General features: G+C 36.9%; 1 protein-coding gene across 13 annotated transcripts in view; it reads left to right on the top strand.

Annotated features, from left to right (window-relative positions):
* Positions 1-350: 350 nt before the first annotated feature.
* The window catches only part of ZNHIT6 (zinc finger HIT-type containing 6), an 85,429-nt gene continuing 69,406 nt past the window's right edge, over positions 351-16,373 (top strand). For all 13 annotated transcript variants that reach the window (XR_012034942.1, XR_012034943.1, XR_012034937.1 and 10 more), the window contains exons 1-5: positions 351-1,267; positions 2,420-2,485; positions 2,570-2,676; positions 2,757-2,842; positions 12,682-12,785. Coding sequence is in view for 5 of the 13 variants with exons in the window: in XM_072834332.1 (XP_072690433.1) it covers positions 618-1,267; positions 2,420-2,485; positions 2,570-2,676; positions 2,757-2,842; positions 12,682-12,785 (1,013 nt within the window). In the remaining 8 variants the exon portion in view is untranslated. The remainder of the gene's footprint in view (positions 1,268-2,419; positions 2,486-2,569; positions 2,677-2,756; positions 2,843-12,681; positions 12,786-16,373) is intronic.

Below are 16,373 nucleotides of genomic sequence, written 5' to 3'. Positions count from 1 at the left end.
TGCAGCCCAGGGCGTGACCCCGGGGTTTCGGGATCGAGTCCCCGTCGGGCTCCCTGCATGGAGCCTGCTTCTCCCTCTGCCTGTGTCTCTGCTCCTCTCTCTGTGTCTCATAAATAAATAAATAAATAAAACCTTTAAAAAAGAGAGAAAAAAGAGTAACGGTGCCTAGAGACCTGGCGAGGTCCTCCGAGGCCCGCGCGGTCAGAGCCCTGCTGCCCGCCCCTCCCTCCCTCCCTCTCTACCGAGGAGCGTGGCCGCGCACGGGTTGGGGGCGGGGAAAGCGGGCGGACACCGCCCCCCCGGGGGATGGGTAGAGCGAAGCCCCGCCCCGGAAGTGGCTCTCAGTGGGCGTGGCCTCACGCCGATTCTCTCGGAGCCTCTGGGCCCGACTGCTGCAGGGCCGTAAAGGGCTCTCCGAGTCGTAAAGTGGCGAGGCGCGGCAGCGTTGCTCTACGACTACTTGGAACGAGAGCGGCAGGCCGGCGTTCGCAGCTTGGCGATTTTCGGCGCCGCACGTGGGTGACCGTCGGTGTTCGGGCCCGGAATTCGTTCCTTTTGGCGTGGACAAGCCACACTGAAGGACAGAGTGGCCGCGGAGACCGGCGGGTCGTGGGCTGATGGATATTGCTGTTGAAGATGAGGGGACTTTGGGAGGAGGTCTGCAGAGTGGAGCTGAGGGGGCGCGGCTGAAGCTGGCGTCCGACGGGGAGAGAGTCGGGGGCACCGCAGTGACGGAAGTTGGCAGCGTGGGAGCGGGGAACGGACTGGCAGGAGTGGAGAAGGCGGAGGACGGGGAAAGGAGTGGCCAGAAGGCCGAGGAGATGCGAGTGGACCTAACGGTTGTGAAGCAAGAAGTTCTGGATTGGTCGGAAATGGAAGAAGGCCGGTGGGTAAAGCAGGAGGCGGAGGACGCGCCTGAGGTGAAAGAGGAGAAACCAGGCGTATCGGAGGTGAAGCAGGAGATGGATGGGAGTTTTGAGGTGAAAGAAGAGAAGGGGAGTGAGGCAGAGGTAAAAGAAGAGAAAGTGAAGGTGAAGGAAGAGGTGATGGACTGGCTAGATGTGAAGGAAGAGAAGAAAGGTAATTTGGAGATAAAAGAGGAAGCCTTTGTTACTCAGAACATAAAAAAGGAGGAAATGATGGATGAAGTGAATGTAAAGGAAGAGAAGTATCTCCCAAAGGAAGAAGTGATGGATGATGCGAAGGTGAAAGAGGAGCCTCGGGTAAATCCCCCAGCGGGTTTCAAACGGAAACTGGCCATGTCCAGGTAGGACAGGGAGAGATTCATTGGGAAAATAGAGGTGTGGAGTCCTCTGTTGTCTGGGATGAAGGAAATCGAGCAGCCGGGTGTCAAATAATGAAAAATAAATGCCATCTTGGGTCTCTGGAGCCAACGTGTTGGTGGTGGAGGTGGGGGGGGGGGGAAGGGTTTTGTCAGAGAACAACACATTCAGTGAAAATACGTCAGGCGGTAAGTGGCCAGTGCACAATGGCCAAGTCGGAAAATTCTGGGGACTAGAAAACTCTTGGACCAGATTCTGGTTTGACTTAATATGCTCTGGACTCAATATTCTTTAAAAGAGGATAGGCATAAAGAAAAGTCTACTAAACTAACAGGGATACCGTGGATCGTTAAAATCAGAAATGCACTTGAACTCCCCCAGCTGTCTACTTCCTCTGTGGATACTGTGAATGTTCATTGCTTTATAGTTAATCTCCTTTACTTTGTGATCATGTGACAGCATAGGAAATAGAAGAGTGGTCACATTCTTGGGACTCTTCCTGTCTAGAACAGACTGGGCCAAAAAGAAATGGCTGTAGTTTGGTTGTCAGTCCTAAGCTCCTAGAAGAGCAATTGGAGACAGATGATGGGTAAGAGAACTTCCAGATTATTTTAGTGCTCATTTCAGGTTGGGTGTGGAGATGAGAAGAGAGGCCGCTGATACTATGTATTTAACCTGGTCTCCTACTTTTTTGTGGTGTGTGTGCCTTTAAGGTATTTGAATTCACGGATTGGACCTCTGGTTATGTGCGCACGTGCGCACGTGTGCACACGTACAAACACAATCATTAACGGACTGCCAGGAATCACAAGTTAAAATAGTAGTGAGCAATCTCATTCTGTGATCGCAATAGCAAAAGAAGTCAAAAGCGAGATTTAAAACTTATTACATGTTTTCTTGGATTATGTAGTACTAACAATATTGTAAATGTCGTTTGGAGACAGTTTCCTAGAGCAGAATTTTCTAAGGATGTTTGACAACTATCAAGTATTTTATCAGAGTTACTTGCATATACCTTATTCACTGACTACATGTCTTTAAATTGTTGGTGATGAGTAATTGACTCAGCGTTAAAGATTATAGATAAAAGAGTAGAATTAATATTTGATAATTTATTTCCTTGTGGGCTTTTGTAGGTGTGAAACTTGTGGTACAGAAGAAGCCAAGTACAAATGTCCACGTTGTATGCGATATTCCTGCAGGTATATATGTAATTTCCTACCTTACTACCCATGTCTGTACCCATCGTACCTCAGTATAAAAGTACCTCCTCTTTGTCTCTTCAGTTTGCCCTGTGTGAAGAAACACAAAGCAGAACTGACATGTAATGGAGTTCGAGATAAGACTGCATATGTTTCCATACAACAGTTTACTGAAATGAATCTCCTAAGTGGTAAGTCATCTTAGGGATAGCGGATTGATCTTCCTGGCCACTGGAATATGTCATTTATTTTTCTATTTTGAAATTTTTAGATTATCGGTTTTTGGAAGATGTGGCAAGAACAGCAGACCACATTTCTAGAGATGCTTTTTTAAAAAGACCAATAAGCAATAAACACGTAAGTATTTATTTTTTCCATCACTTCCAGTTAAAATTCTTTTTATCAGTTAGATTCATTTTTTTTTTTTTCACCGAATATGTGGTGAGCAGCTACTGTGATCCAGAGCTATTCCAGTTACTAGGGTACATCAGTGACCAAAACAAATTTCTTCTCATGGAGCCTGTATTGTGTGGGGAAAGACAGGAGATGAGTAGAGGAACAAAGATAATTTCAGATAGAGTTTAGTGCATGTGGGAAATAAAGCAAGCACAGGAGATTAAAGAAAATTAAAATGGTGTTTTTTGGGAGGAGATTATGAGTATCTTCAATACAGTAGTCAGGAGAAGTTTCTCTGAGAGATGACATTTAAGCAATGATCTGAATGAGAGGCAGCCATGTGAACCTTTGGAGGAAGACTGTTCTAGGTAGTGACAAAAACAGAAGTAAAGACTGTGTTAAGAGTAAGGTTGGTGTGTTTGAGGATTAAAATGGGGACATGGTGACTGAAGCATAATTGCGTAAAGAGAAGAATATTCAACATGAGGTTAGAGAAACTGGTGAGGACTCCTAACGTATTCTGAGTGAAAATGGAAGCCATGAGAGGGTTTTGAGCACATTTGCTTTTTGAAAGATCACTCTTGCTGCTGTCTGAAAAATGAGCTTTAGTGAGCAAGAGTGGAAGATTGAAAGGGAGGATAGTTAAAAAGCTTTTGCTGTGGTTCAGGTGAAAAATGATGGTGGCTTGGATAATGCTGTTAAATTATTGGAAAGTGTTTGGATTCTAATTTTGAAGGAAGAACTAACAGGACTTGCTATTTTATTTATTTATTTATTTAGAATTTTTAATTTATTTATTCATGAGAGCCAGAAACACACACACAGAGAGAGAGAGAGAGAGAGGCAGAGACACAGGCAGAGGGAGAAGCAGGCTCCATGCAGGGAGCCCAATGTGGGATTTGATCCCAGGACTCCAGGATCATGCCCTGGGCCGAAGGCAGGCACTAAACCGCTGGGCCACCTGGGCGTCCCGGCTATTTTATTTACTTACTTACTTACTTATTTATTTATTGTTATTATTTTTAATAAATTTATTTTTTATTGGCATTCAATTTGCAAACATACAGAATAACACCCAGTGCTCATCCCGTCAAGTGCCCCCCCCTCAGTGCCCGCCACCCAGTCACCCCCAACCCCCGCCCACCTCCCCTTCCACCACCCCTAGTTCGTTTCCCAGAGTTAGGAGTCTTTCATGTTCTGTCTCCCTTTCTGATATTTCCCACTTATTTAATACACTTAATTTTCATACTCTTTCATCCCTTTTGCATTCCGTAAACAGTATGCAAAATTTTTTTTTTTTTTAATTTTTTATTTATTTATGATAGTCACAGAGAGAGAGAGAGAGAGGCAGAGACACAGGCAGAGGGAGAAGCAGGCTCCATGCACTGGGAGCCCGACGTGGGATTCGATCCTGGGTCTCCAGGATCGCGCCCTGGGCCAAAGGCAGGCACCAAACCGCTGCGCCACCCAGGGATCCCAACAGTATGCAAAATTAAAACTTAACATATTGGAAATATTTTGCAACTGCTATTCTAGAAATTCTTTAAGAGTGTTTTAAATCATGTCATGAAATTATGTGCCTTTTTCAAAGACCATTTTAGCATTGGAGTTGCAGAATTTTAGCACTTAATTTTAACACCTTATTTTATTGTTATTACTGGTACCAACTTGACATTTCACATATCTGAAAGAAAGATTACCATGCATGTTTTTCTGAAACTTAATTAAGGATAACTAAGCATAATTACAATTCTGCTTAAAAGATAAATTTTTAATTTTTTTGTTTTTATCATGAAGTATTTCATGCATATTAAAAAAGCATAAAATATAAAGAACATTGTTTAATGAATAATCATAAAGTGAACCAATCCATGTAACTACCACTTAGGTTCGGAAAAAGAACATTATCATCTTCTCAAAAATTTCTGCCTTGTGCCATTCCCTGATCATTCTTCTGAATGGTTTCTAGTTTAGGACCCGTGTCATTTATTTATCCATTCTTTGGTTCATGGACTCGAGTTTTCTGTAATAACAACAACAAAACCTTAAAGTATTGCAGTGAGTACTTTTGTTTATGAATTGTGGTTTTTGTCCACACATGTTTTTTCTAGTATTTATACCTAGCAATGGAATTACTCTGTTGTGGGATATGCACATCTTCAACTTTACTAGATATAACCAAAATATTTTCTGAAGTAGTCACACTAGTTTAGATTCCCAATATTGTGTGTACCTGTTGTCACATCTTCTCCAAACTTGATTTGGTCAGAGTTTTAAAATTTTTATCAGTTTGGGGGGATCCCCGGATGATTCATCAGTTTAGCGCTGCCTTCCGCCCAGGACGTGATCCTGGAGACCCGGGATCGAGTCCCTCATCAGGCTCCCTGCATGGAGCCTGCTTCTCCCTCTGCCTGTGTCTCTGCCTTTCTCTCTCTCTCTCTGTCTCTCATGAATAAATAAATAAAATCTTAAAAAATAAAAATTTTTGTCCGTTTGATGGCTTTGTAGTTATATTGGGGTTTTTAATTTGCAGTTCTCTGATTTCTAATAAGATTGAACATCTTTCAAATATTTTATTGGCCATTTGGATTTCATTTTGTAGAAAGTTTGTCTCCTGCTCATCTTTTTACTGGTCAACTTCCTTTTTCTTACTGGTTTGTAGGAATTCTTATATTTCTTAAATGCCTGTTGGTAGTTGATTGTGTTATAAATAGCTTCTTCCATTCTGTGGCTTGTTTTTCACTCTCTGTAGTGTCTTTAATGAATAGATGTTCTTAATTTTAATGTCAAATTTATCATATGTTTCCATTATAATCAGTAGTTTATATGTTTATAAAAAAATTCTTTCCTACTTTGAAGTTATGAAGCTATTCTCTCATAATTATTTTCTAAAAGCTTTATAGTGTTGCATCTCACATTTATATCTGTAAACTACCTGAGATTAATTTTTGTATATCAAATGAAGCAGAGATCCCATTTAATTTTAATCAATGGATGCACTTTCTTAGCTCCAAAGTTCATCCTTTCTTTACTGCTCTACAGGACTGCCTTTGTAATATATCAGGCATCCATATATTCTTGGGTCAGTTTCTATTCTATTCTGTTGGTCTACTTGTCTATCCACACCAATACTAAACACTCTCTATTGTAGTTTTTTATACTGCAACTCACTGTCTCCTAGACTAATTCCTCTGACTTTGTTCATTTTCTGGAGTATGGCTATATTCTAGTGTGGATATGGCTCTTTGTAATTCTATACAAATATGAGGAATCAGCCTGTTGATTCTACAATCCCGTTTCCCCACCTGGGAATTTTAATTGGGGTTGCATTTATTTTATAGAGTAAATTAGGTGATTGGACTTCTTTACAGCTTTAAATCTTGAAATCTCTGCATTTATTTACTATCTTTGGTATCTCTATAATTTTCTCAGCAGAGATCATATACATTTTTTGTTAGATTTATTCCTAGGCACTTTATTTTTTCATGCTTTTTTTAAATAGCTTTTCTTTTTTTAATGTTTTTGCTGTTATTTAGTAATGAGATTTTTGTTATTTATTTTATGGTATTCTAATTCTGCATTTTACAGAATTAAAATCTACACCTGTGCTTTATCTATAGATTCCTTGAGATTTTCTCTATTAACAATTTGTCACAATTTGTTTTTATCTTTCTATCCTTATTCTTTTTTTCTTATTGGAATAGTTAGGACTTACCATCCAGGGTTAGTACCATTGATGATAGTAGATATTTATGTTGTAAGTCTCAAGTCCTCCCCTAGCTCTCATTTGCTTGATGGAGTCACATGACTCAATATCCAGTTGTACTCATGGCTAAAATTTATTAGTGAAAGAATACAGAGCAAAATTAGCAAAAAGAAAAGGAGCATAGCCTATAGGAATCCAGTTGCAAGCTTCCACAAATCCTCTCCATTTGGAGTTACACAGTATGCAGTTAATTCCTCCTGCGATAACAAATGTGAAGTATTGTCTGCTAGACAAGCTCGTTAAAAATTCACTACCCAGGGTTTTTTTGGGGGACTGATCACAGAAGCACCCTCTGTCCAGCAAGTGCCAAATTCCAGACTCCCAGAAGGAAAGCAAATAAAACCATATGGTTTATACAAACAATTCAGGCACAGTGGACCACACTTAACTGTTTTAGGAAAAGTCAGTTTAGGAAACCATTTACCAGTTATTCAAATTTCCAGGCACTTGCCAAGAGACAACTTTGCAATCAAAACCACCCAAAGATAACAGTCTCAGGCCTGCTACATTAACTCATCTGTACATCTTTGTTTTATAACTCTGGTCATGGAAGAAAAACTTCCAAGACTGCGCCATGATGTTTGCTCTTAAATTTCTTTAAGATTTAATTTGATACCTAGATTATGAAAATTCTAGTCCTAGTTTGCTCTCAGATTTTATCATGAATGGTGGTTATATTTTATTAAATGCTTTTTCTGTATTTGATTTTTCATTTTTGTTCTTTTAATCTATAATTTTCTAGTATGAAAAATCTTTTTAATTGGTTTTCTAATTTAAGCTTAACTTGCATGTGTGTTATTATCATATCATGCTTTTTCTACTCTGTGGAATTCATTTGAATTATATGTGTGTGTCCACCTTCTCCATGCATTCATTTTGTATTTCTCTCTATGAGTGAGATTAACCTTTAATTTTCATTTTTAGTATTCTCAGTTTTCCTTTTTTTTTTAAATTCTTTTTTTTTCTCAGTTTTCCATATCATTATGACTCTAGTTTCATAAAATTATTTGGGAATGTTCCCATTTTATTCTTGGATGCATTCACTAATGTTGGAATTACTTCCTCCTTAAGAGTTAGGTAAAAATTTTACCTAACTCACTAATGTTGGAATTACTTCCTCCTTGGTAAAAGTTTTACCTAACTCCCAAGTTGTTAAGAAACTAGTATGGGGGGATCCCTGGTGGCTCAGCGGTTTAGCACCTGCCTTTGGCCCAGGGCATGATGCTGGAGTCCCGGGATCAAGTCCCACATCGGGCTCCATGCATGGAGCCTGCTTCCTCCTCTGCCTGTGTCTCTGTCTCTCATCTCTCATGAATAAATAAAATAAAATCTTTAAAAAAAAAAAAAAAAAAAGAAAGAAACTAGTATGGGCTTAGAATTTGGGCTACTAAGGTATAGTCTTTACTTTTTGTGGGATTCTGCAGGTTTTCTGTGTCTTCTTGAGTTACTATTTCTAGATTACATTTTTCTAAGAGTTTGTCCATTGGACCTAAATTTTTAAATTTATTGGCATAAAGTTCTACATAAACCTCTTCTTTAGATCTCTCTGGGAGTTGTAGTGATTTTATTTGTGATATTTGTGATATTGGTTATTTGTGCTTTTTTTCCCCTAGATTAGTTGCTGTTATGTGTTTTTTCTAATTTGTTATTGTATCCTATCCCCTTGACTTTTGTTGTATCTTTCTTTTTTAGTTTAGTTTAATTGCAGTGTGGTCAGAGAACATACTCTTAAGTTCATTCCTCTAAAATACATCAGTACTTGTATTTGTGGCCCAGTATATATGGTCAAGTTTTGTAATGGTCTCTGCTTGAAAATAAGAATATTCTGCAGTTGCTGAATATAGTACTCTGTATACCCTTTTTAGGTCAGGTTTATTAACTATGTTGTTTAAATTGTTTATAATGTTACTGTTTGCGTGTATTTCTTCTATAAGTTTCAAAGAGAAGTATGTTAACATTCCCCAGTAGATAAAATCAAACAGACCTGTTTGTTTCCCTTGTGGGAGTTTGTTTTGCTTTATATGTTTTAAGGCTAAATTATTAAATGCATACCTCAGGAAATACTTCTCGTTGGTGTATTTAACCTTTGCCATTATGAGCTGACCCTCCTTGTCTCTGGCTTTTTGTGTACTTTGACTAATAATAATAAAGCTGTATCAATTATTTGCATGGTCTGTTTTTTACTTATTTAAGGCCTTTCTGTATCCTTATGTTGTAGATAGCTGGCTTTCAGTTTTTCTTCCATCTTACAATCTGTAACTTTTAACTAAATCATTAAGTTCATTTATATTTTATAAAATTACCTGTACGTTTGACTTTAAATTGTCACATCATTTTTGCTATTCGTCCCAATTTTTTTCTTCTTGCCTTTGGGCTGTTTTTTTTTTTTTAATCATTTGAATTTTTCTCTTTATCGTTTATAAGTTATACACCCTTTTTCTATCCTTTCATTGGCTAAGCTAGATAATACAACATGCATGCTTAATTTACCATTATTTAAAGTTAAGTACCACCTGAACTTTGTGCCTAGACAATGCAAACAACCTTAGAACAGGAGTTGGCAAACTTTTTCTGTAAAGGGTCAAATAGTTAGTATTTTTTCCAGACCATATGGTTTCTGTCACAACTATTCAACTCTGCTGTTGTATCAAGAAAGCAGTCATAAACAATATATAAACAAAAATGGGTGGGGCTACATTCCAAAAGAATTTATTTATAAAGATAAGTGGCAGGGAGATAACAGTTTACCAGCAGTTACCTTAAATTCCATTTAACCCTATACCGATTATTGTTTTCAGTTCTTTAAATTGGCTTTTAAAAAAAATCTCCATACAGTAATTATTGTTTTTTTTTCAGTCACTCTTTGAATTTATCTTTTTTTTTTTTTTTTTTTAAGATTTTACTTATTTATTTGAGAGAAAGTGTGTGTGCACAAGCAGGGGGAAGAGCAGGGAAAGAGGGAGAGGCAAAAGCAGACTCCCTTTTGAGTGTGGAGCCCAGCACCAGGCTAGATCCAAGACCCCAAGATCATGAGCCAAAGTCAGACACAACCAGCTGAGCCACCCAGGTGCCCTTTGAGTTTATATTTCTACTTTCTTTTTTTTTTTTTTTAATTATTTTTTATTGGTGTTCAATTTGCCAACATACAGAATAACACCCAGTGCTCATCCCGTCAAGTGCCCCCCTCAGTGCCCGTCACCCATTCACCCTCCCCCCCCCTCCACCACCCCTAGTTCGTTTCCCAGAGTTAGGAGTCTTTATGTTCTGTCTCCCTTTCTGATATTTCCCACACATTTCTTCTCCCTTCCCTTATATTCCCTTTCACTATTATTTATATTCCCCAAATGAATGAGAACATATAATGTTTGTCCTTCTCCGATTGACTTACTTCACTCAGCATAATACCCTCCAGTTCCATCCACGTTGAAGCAAATGGTGGGTATTTGTCATTTCTAATGGCTGAGTAATATTCCATTGTATACATAAACCGCATCTTTATCCATTCATCTTTTGATGGACACCGAGGCTCTACTTTCTTTGCTCTAATTCCATTACCATCTTAAATCTTACAATTGAGAGATTACTTTTCTCCTGCTTCAAGCACATCCTTTACAATTTCCTTTAGAAAAGATTTGCTGGTTGCCACCGTCTCTTTGTTTTTTGTTTTTGTTCTTTTCTATTTATTTGCCATTCTTCACTCTGAAATGATTTTTCTCAATGTAATTCTGGGTTTAGAATTTGAGTTTCAGCGTCTTACAGTTTCCATTGTTGTTGCAGTCATCTGCAACAGTTGGCTTTGAAATCATTTTTAATCTGGCTGCATTTTTTTTGCTATTTTTGCATTTTTTTTTAATCTTTGGTGTTCTGTATTTGTGCTATACTACGAAGATGCAAATTTCTTTTTATTCATCGTAACTTGAAAATTGTCAGATTTGTTGACTCTGGCATATCTTCCATCAGTTCTTGGAAATTTTCAGCCCATTTCTATTAAAAGATTCCCCTGCCTTACTTCTTCTCTCTTCTAAAACTACTGTTAACTCTGAGTTAAGTCTTCTCCCCATATCTTACCTATCCTTTAACGTCTCTGATTTTTTTTTTTTAATCTTTTTTGTCTCTGTAATGTGTTCTGGAAATGTCCTGGTTTTATTTAGTTCTTTGAAAAATTTACTGAGTCAGTTTTTATAGTTTCTGTTCACTGTAAATATTTTCAAGCTGTTAGGTTTTCAAATTTTGCAGAGTTGTCCTGTGTATGATCATTTTAGTGTTTGAATATATGGGGAATTCTCAGCTACCTCTTTTTTCTCTTTTGGTTCCTGTTCACTGGCATTTGTTTTCTTGTATTATTTAAGCTTTTTTATGTTTTATTGAGTACTACTTTTTTTCTTAAATTATTTGTGAGAACTTTTTGAAGAGTGGGATGCAGGCCTTCTTTTACTCTGCCAGGGAATATTGCAATCTGGACTTATCTTAAACCAACTTGAAAGTTTAAGATTCCCTTGACTGTACAAGCAAGGCAAATCATATTAAATCTCAGCAAGAACTGGCCCATGGCCACAGCTTCTTTTATATATATATATTTATATTTATTCATAGAGACACAGAGAGAGAGAGAGAGAGAGGCAGAGACACAGGCAGAGGGAGAAGCAGGCTCCATGCAGGGAACCCAACATGGGGCTTGATCCTGGGTTTCGGGGATCACGCCCTGGACTGAAGGTGGGCACGTTTAAACCACTGAGCCACCTGGGCTACCCATGGCCACAGCTTCTAATGAATTGTTTTTCCCTTTTCCCCTCTGTTACAGTCATTCCAATATAAATTTCCTCACATGCTCTGGGGGCAGGGTTTATCTCTGATTCACCCTTATCTTATTATTATTAGGCATATTCTGTGACTGAGATTCATTTGAGGAGGGGTTTCTAGGGGTCTTAAGTCTGACCTTGTTGCTGAGATGGCTGTTGAAAGGGAAAGCCTATATTTGCCAGAATTTGCAAAAGTGGCTTCATTGCTTTGCTTACCTTTCCGAATTTTCACTTCTCATTAAAGATTGGCCTCTATTTTCCTGTTTTTTTTTTTTTTTCTTCCCAGCTCTTCAATGCTTTTAAGGTGATGTTTACATATATTTTATTACATATATGTTTTTCCCCTACTACCTGGCATTGTTAGATGTTTTCAGTGGGAGGGTTGGTCCTTATAATCATTGCTATTACTAAAACTAAAATCCCGTAAGTTATAAAATTGGTTGTAATTTCTTAAATTATTTCCCTTCTTAACAAGTGATAACGTACTCATCCTTTCCTTTGGCTTATGATATAATTGTCTGACTCTTTGCATTGCAAATTCTAGACTCTCATTCACTTAACCAAAACCTTGCATTTATACTTTGCTATTTCAGTGATCAGAGAAGTCTTGATGATATTACTTGCTTCACTACTGTCTGGAGTTGACTAGTTTATCTCAACCAACCCAGATAGATGGTCAGTGGAGAAACAGATCAGATTACTCACATAGCCCATTTTGTATAGTCTGCAACAATGGCTACTCTAATTTGGGCCTTGTACTAAGTAATGCCGGTTCCTCCCCTGAGTGAACTACCTATCTTGTAATTAAAGCAGGCATTTATACAGCTAAGTATGGCATAAACTCTTTAGTAAAAGGAAAGGAACTGTACAGGTATCCCCTATGAATTGCCAAGTGTCCTATATTTTTAAAAATCCCATTAAATCCTCCCTTGGCTTAGAGCATATGGCTAAAAAGACAGGCTATAGAATTAGACATACCTGAGTTTGAATACAGGCTGTGTCTCAGAAATAGCTGCATAATGTTGGCATCTCATTAACTTTCATTCCTATATTGGGTGTAGTAATAGTATCTATCTGATAATATTGTGAGGATTAGGAGAAATGTTGCTGTTTAGTACAGTTTGTGAAATGTAGGTACTCAATAAATCTTAACTATTATATTTCCAAATATTGTTTTACTCACTTCTGAAATGTAAGCCATTTTAAAATTAATTTGTCTTATTTTTGGTTGTTAGATGTACTTTATGAAAAATCGTGCCAGAAAACAAGGTATTAACTTAAAACTTCTACCTAATGGATTCACCAAGAGGAAAGAAAATTCAACATTTTTTGATAAGAAGTAAGTTTCTAACTTCATTCTTAGTATATTGGGTATTCTGATTTGATCAAGAACATCTTTTAAGGTTTGGTTTGCTATAAAGCATTGTTACCCACAGTATAGTTTGTGAACTTTTTGTTATTGGTCTATGATAATTGCACAAATTGAAAATAAGCATTTAGAAACTTATACCAATTTTATGTCATGTGACTAATAAAATTTTCAGCTTATTTGGTAAGTGTGTATATATGTGTATATCTGAGACCTAAGAAACCATGGAAGTATTTCAAAGCTTACAGCTTTGACTGGAGCAGTTTGGCTTTTGTAATAATTTCTTTGGGGTTCCAATAAGATTTCACTTGAAAACCAGTGTTGAGAAAGAGGGAAGCTTAGAAAACATTTACTCTGTAGTAAATCTGTGAGTACAGATAATAAAGATTAGTCTGCTCCTTTCTGTGAGTGCTAGGTCTGAAAGGTTCCATTAATACCGAAGAGAACAGGATCCCAAAATACTGTAAGTAGCCTACTAAATGATTAGATGATACTTTTCAAATGTCAGGATTGTTGATTTAGAGTAAAAAATCCTGAGTTATCCTTCAACCTTTAGTAACTGCAAGGCCTTGAGCTGATGACTTTCTCTGGGCCTCATCTATAGGATGTAAGGGTTGTAGTAGATAACTAAGATACTTTTATCATTTCATAAACTGAAAAGGCAGAACCATCAGAATTATTATTCTAATAAACTTTCCACCTTTTCAGAAAATGTTATATTAGAAGGTGGTGTTATCCATTTGTTTTATGTTTCATGACAAATATTTGTAAAAGTGGTTTTCCTTTTTCCTGGGTAGCTTCCAGAAATAAAGTAAAATTTTTCATTTATCATATATGAGATGATTCCATTGTGCATTTTGAAACTGACAGATTTAAAAATAGACATAATGTATTTGACATTTAAGATAATGGTTTATGTCTTCTCAAATATAAAATATATTCCTGTGTTATGAAGGAAACCATTCACATTGATTGTCATCAAAGCTTAGTTCTTAGTGTTAGAAAGTATACACCCTCAAATGTAAAATTTTGGGGTCTCTAGGTAGATGAATGTATATGGGAAGGTTTTTTTTCCAAAAATAAACAGTATATTTCTTGGGTTTAGAACCCAAATTTATACTTGGTTATTTTGGAACACTGAGATCTCTGAAGTAGCAAATTGGACTCTTTGCATTATGCCTTTTGCTTATGAATTTAGAGTTATTTGGAGTTGGGTTTTTTAATAATTTTTTAGTGTTTTCACATGAGGAGATTAGCAACATAGTTCATAATAGGCTTTAGAGTCCATTTCTTAGCTATTTTCACATCCATAAAATGGAGCTAATAATAGTATTGTATAGAATTGTGACCTTTAATATAATAGTTTACCTAACCACTAACTGGAGTTAGGAAGAAATCAGTGTATATAGCAACTGTGAAAATAATATATCCTCATCATAAAAAAATTTAAAGGAAAAAATAGCACCTGTAATTCCATTATATAGAGATGACCACTGATAACACTGCATGTTTGCTTCTTTTTTTTTTTTTTTTTAAAGATTTTATTTATTTATTCATGAGAGGGAGGAGGGGCAGACACAGGCAGAGGGAGAAGCAGGCTCCATGCAGGGAGCCTGACATGGGACTTGATCCCAAGACTCCTGGGCCGAAGGCCGTGCTAAACCGCTGAGCCACCCTGGGCTGCCCTTCATGTTTGCTTCTAATGATGTTTTCTTCTTTTTTCCATTAGTAAAATAAAACATAATATTAAATACCTAAGAGTATATACAAAGTTACATGACTTTTTTTCAAGTTATATGTTTCTAATTTTTTATGAATAAAAGAATACTTTTTTGCAACCAGGAACTTTTTTCTTGTTAATGCAAATCTGCCTTATTTCGAAGTAGTATATTCTAGCTATGCCTGCTATTCTTTAATTATTCCCATATTCATGAACATTTAGCTTATTTCTAGTTTTTAATTATTAGAAATAATGTCATAATAAACATCACATTAAATGATTCTTCCAAAAAAATTAAAAATTAAAAATAAATAAATAAATAATTCTTCCATAAAATTTTTTGTGTGCTTACATGACTTTCTGTACAGTCTCTAGAATGTAGAATTACTGGATCAGAGACTACATGCATTTAAAATTTTCAGAAAAACTCCACAAATTGTCCTCCACGAAAAAGTTCCACATTATATCTTCATCAGAAAAGTATGAGAGTGCCTATTATAGTTATACTTGCACTTTAATTGAATATAATTAAACTTTTGTGTATCTCGTTATTGGAAAGAATGAGCTCTTGAATTTTTTCTTGTAAGATATGCCTGTTTATAGCTCATCTTATTCTATCCCATACATAGAGAATCTTTTCACCAGCCTGTTTATCCTTTAATTTGGTCTTACAGTCATTTTTGATGCATTTTAAATAGTTGTAAAAAATTCTCTACAACATAGAGATAGTAAGGTGGAGTAGTTTAAGAGCACAAACTGGAGCCAGGATCCCTGTGTTCAAATTTATGATCAGCCTCTTCCTAGCTATGTGATACTAAGCTAAACCACCTAACTTGTTTTTGCCTCAGTTTCCTCATCTGCAAAGTGTGAGGTGTAATAATAAACTGGGACTAAACCAGTTTTCATTTCCATTTGTAGTATATGAGAATACCTGTTTAAACATCTCACTATTAGTGAGTTTTTTCTTTAAAAAAATGATGCTATAAAAAAAAGGTGGTGGGATCCCTGGGTGGCGCAGCGGTTTGGCGCCTGCCTTTGGCCCAAGGCGCGATCCTGGAGACCCGGGATCGAATCCCACATCGGGCTCCCGGTGCGTGGAGCCTGCTTCTCCCTCGGCCTGTGTCTCTGCCTCTCTCTCTCTCTCTCTGTGACTATCATAAATAAATAAAAATTGAAAAAAAAAATATTTAAAAAAAAAAAAGGTGGTAACTTGAAAGGTTGAAATGACAGTTTTTAAAATTTGCTTTTTATTTAATTTCTACTGAGGTATGTAATATTTGACTACATGTTTCAGAGTGACACCTTAAAAGTTAAAAGTGTGAAGTTTGACTTAATCTAATCTGTAAGATCTTTCATTCATAGGAGCATTTCAGGGGTCAGTTCAGTGAAAAAAATAATTCAAAGTTCTACGTAACTAATTTTTTCCATTTGTTTGTTGTTAAATTGCCCATTATTACTTTTAAATGAAAATGGTTTTGCTCCTAACTGAATTTAAAATGTCTGTATTTAGATGTTAGATTAATAAAGCACTAAGGTGAGTTCTCAGTTAGATGAAAGCCATACTGAATATTGAGAATATTGATAATCAGCTTGGAAATGTCTTTAGTATGTCCCAATATTTTGTTCATTCTTGTTCAGCATTTTCATCAGTGATTTAGTTCATGATTTCTCATCTTGGCCCTTTTGACATTTTGAGCAAGACAATTCTTTTTGTGGGGGGGTTATTAGCATTTTAGAATGTTTAGTAGCATCCCTTGCCTCTGCCCGCTAGATGTTAGTAACACAGGCAGACACACACACCCCTACCCACCCATCTCTCTTATGGCAACAAGAAATGT

Source organism: Canis lupus, chromosome 8 (genome assembly GCF_048164855.1).
Source record: "Canis lupus baileyi chromosome 8, mCanLup2.hap1, whole genome shotgun sequence".
Classification (NCBI taxonomy): domain Eukaryota; kingdom Metazoa; phylum Chordata; class Mammalia; order Carnivora; family Canidae; genus Canis; species Canis lupus.
This window is presented reverse-complemented; position numbering and strand designations above follow the sequence as displayed.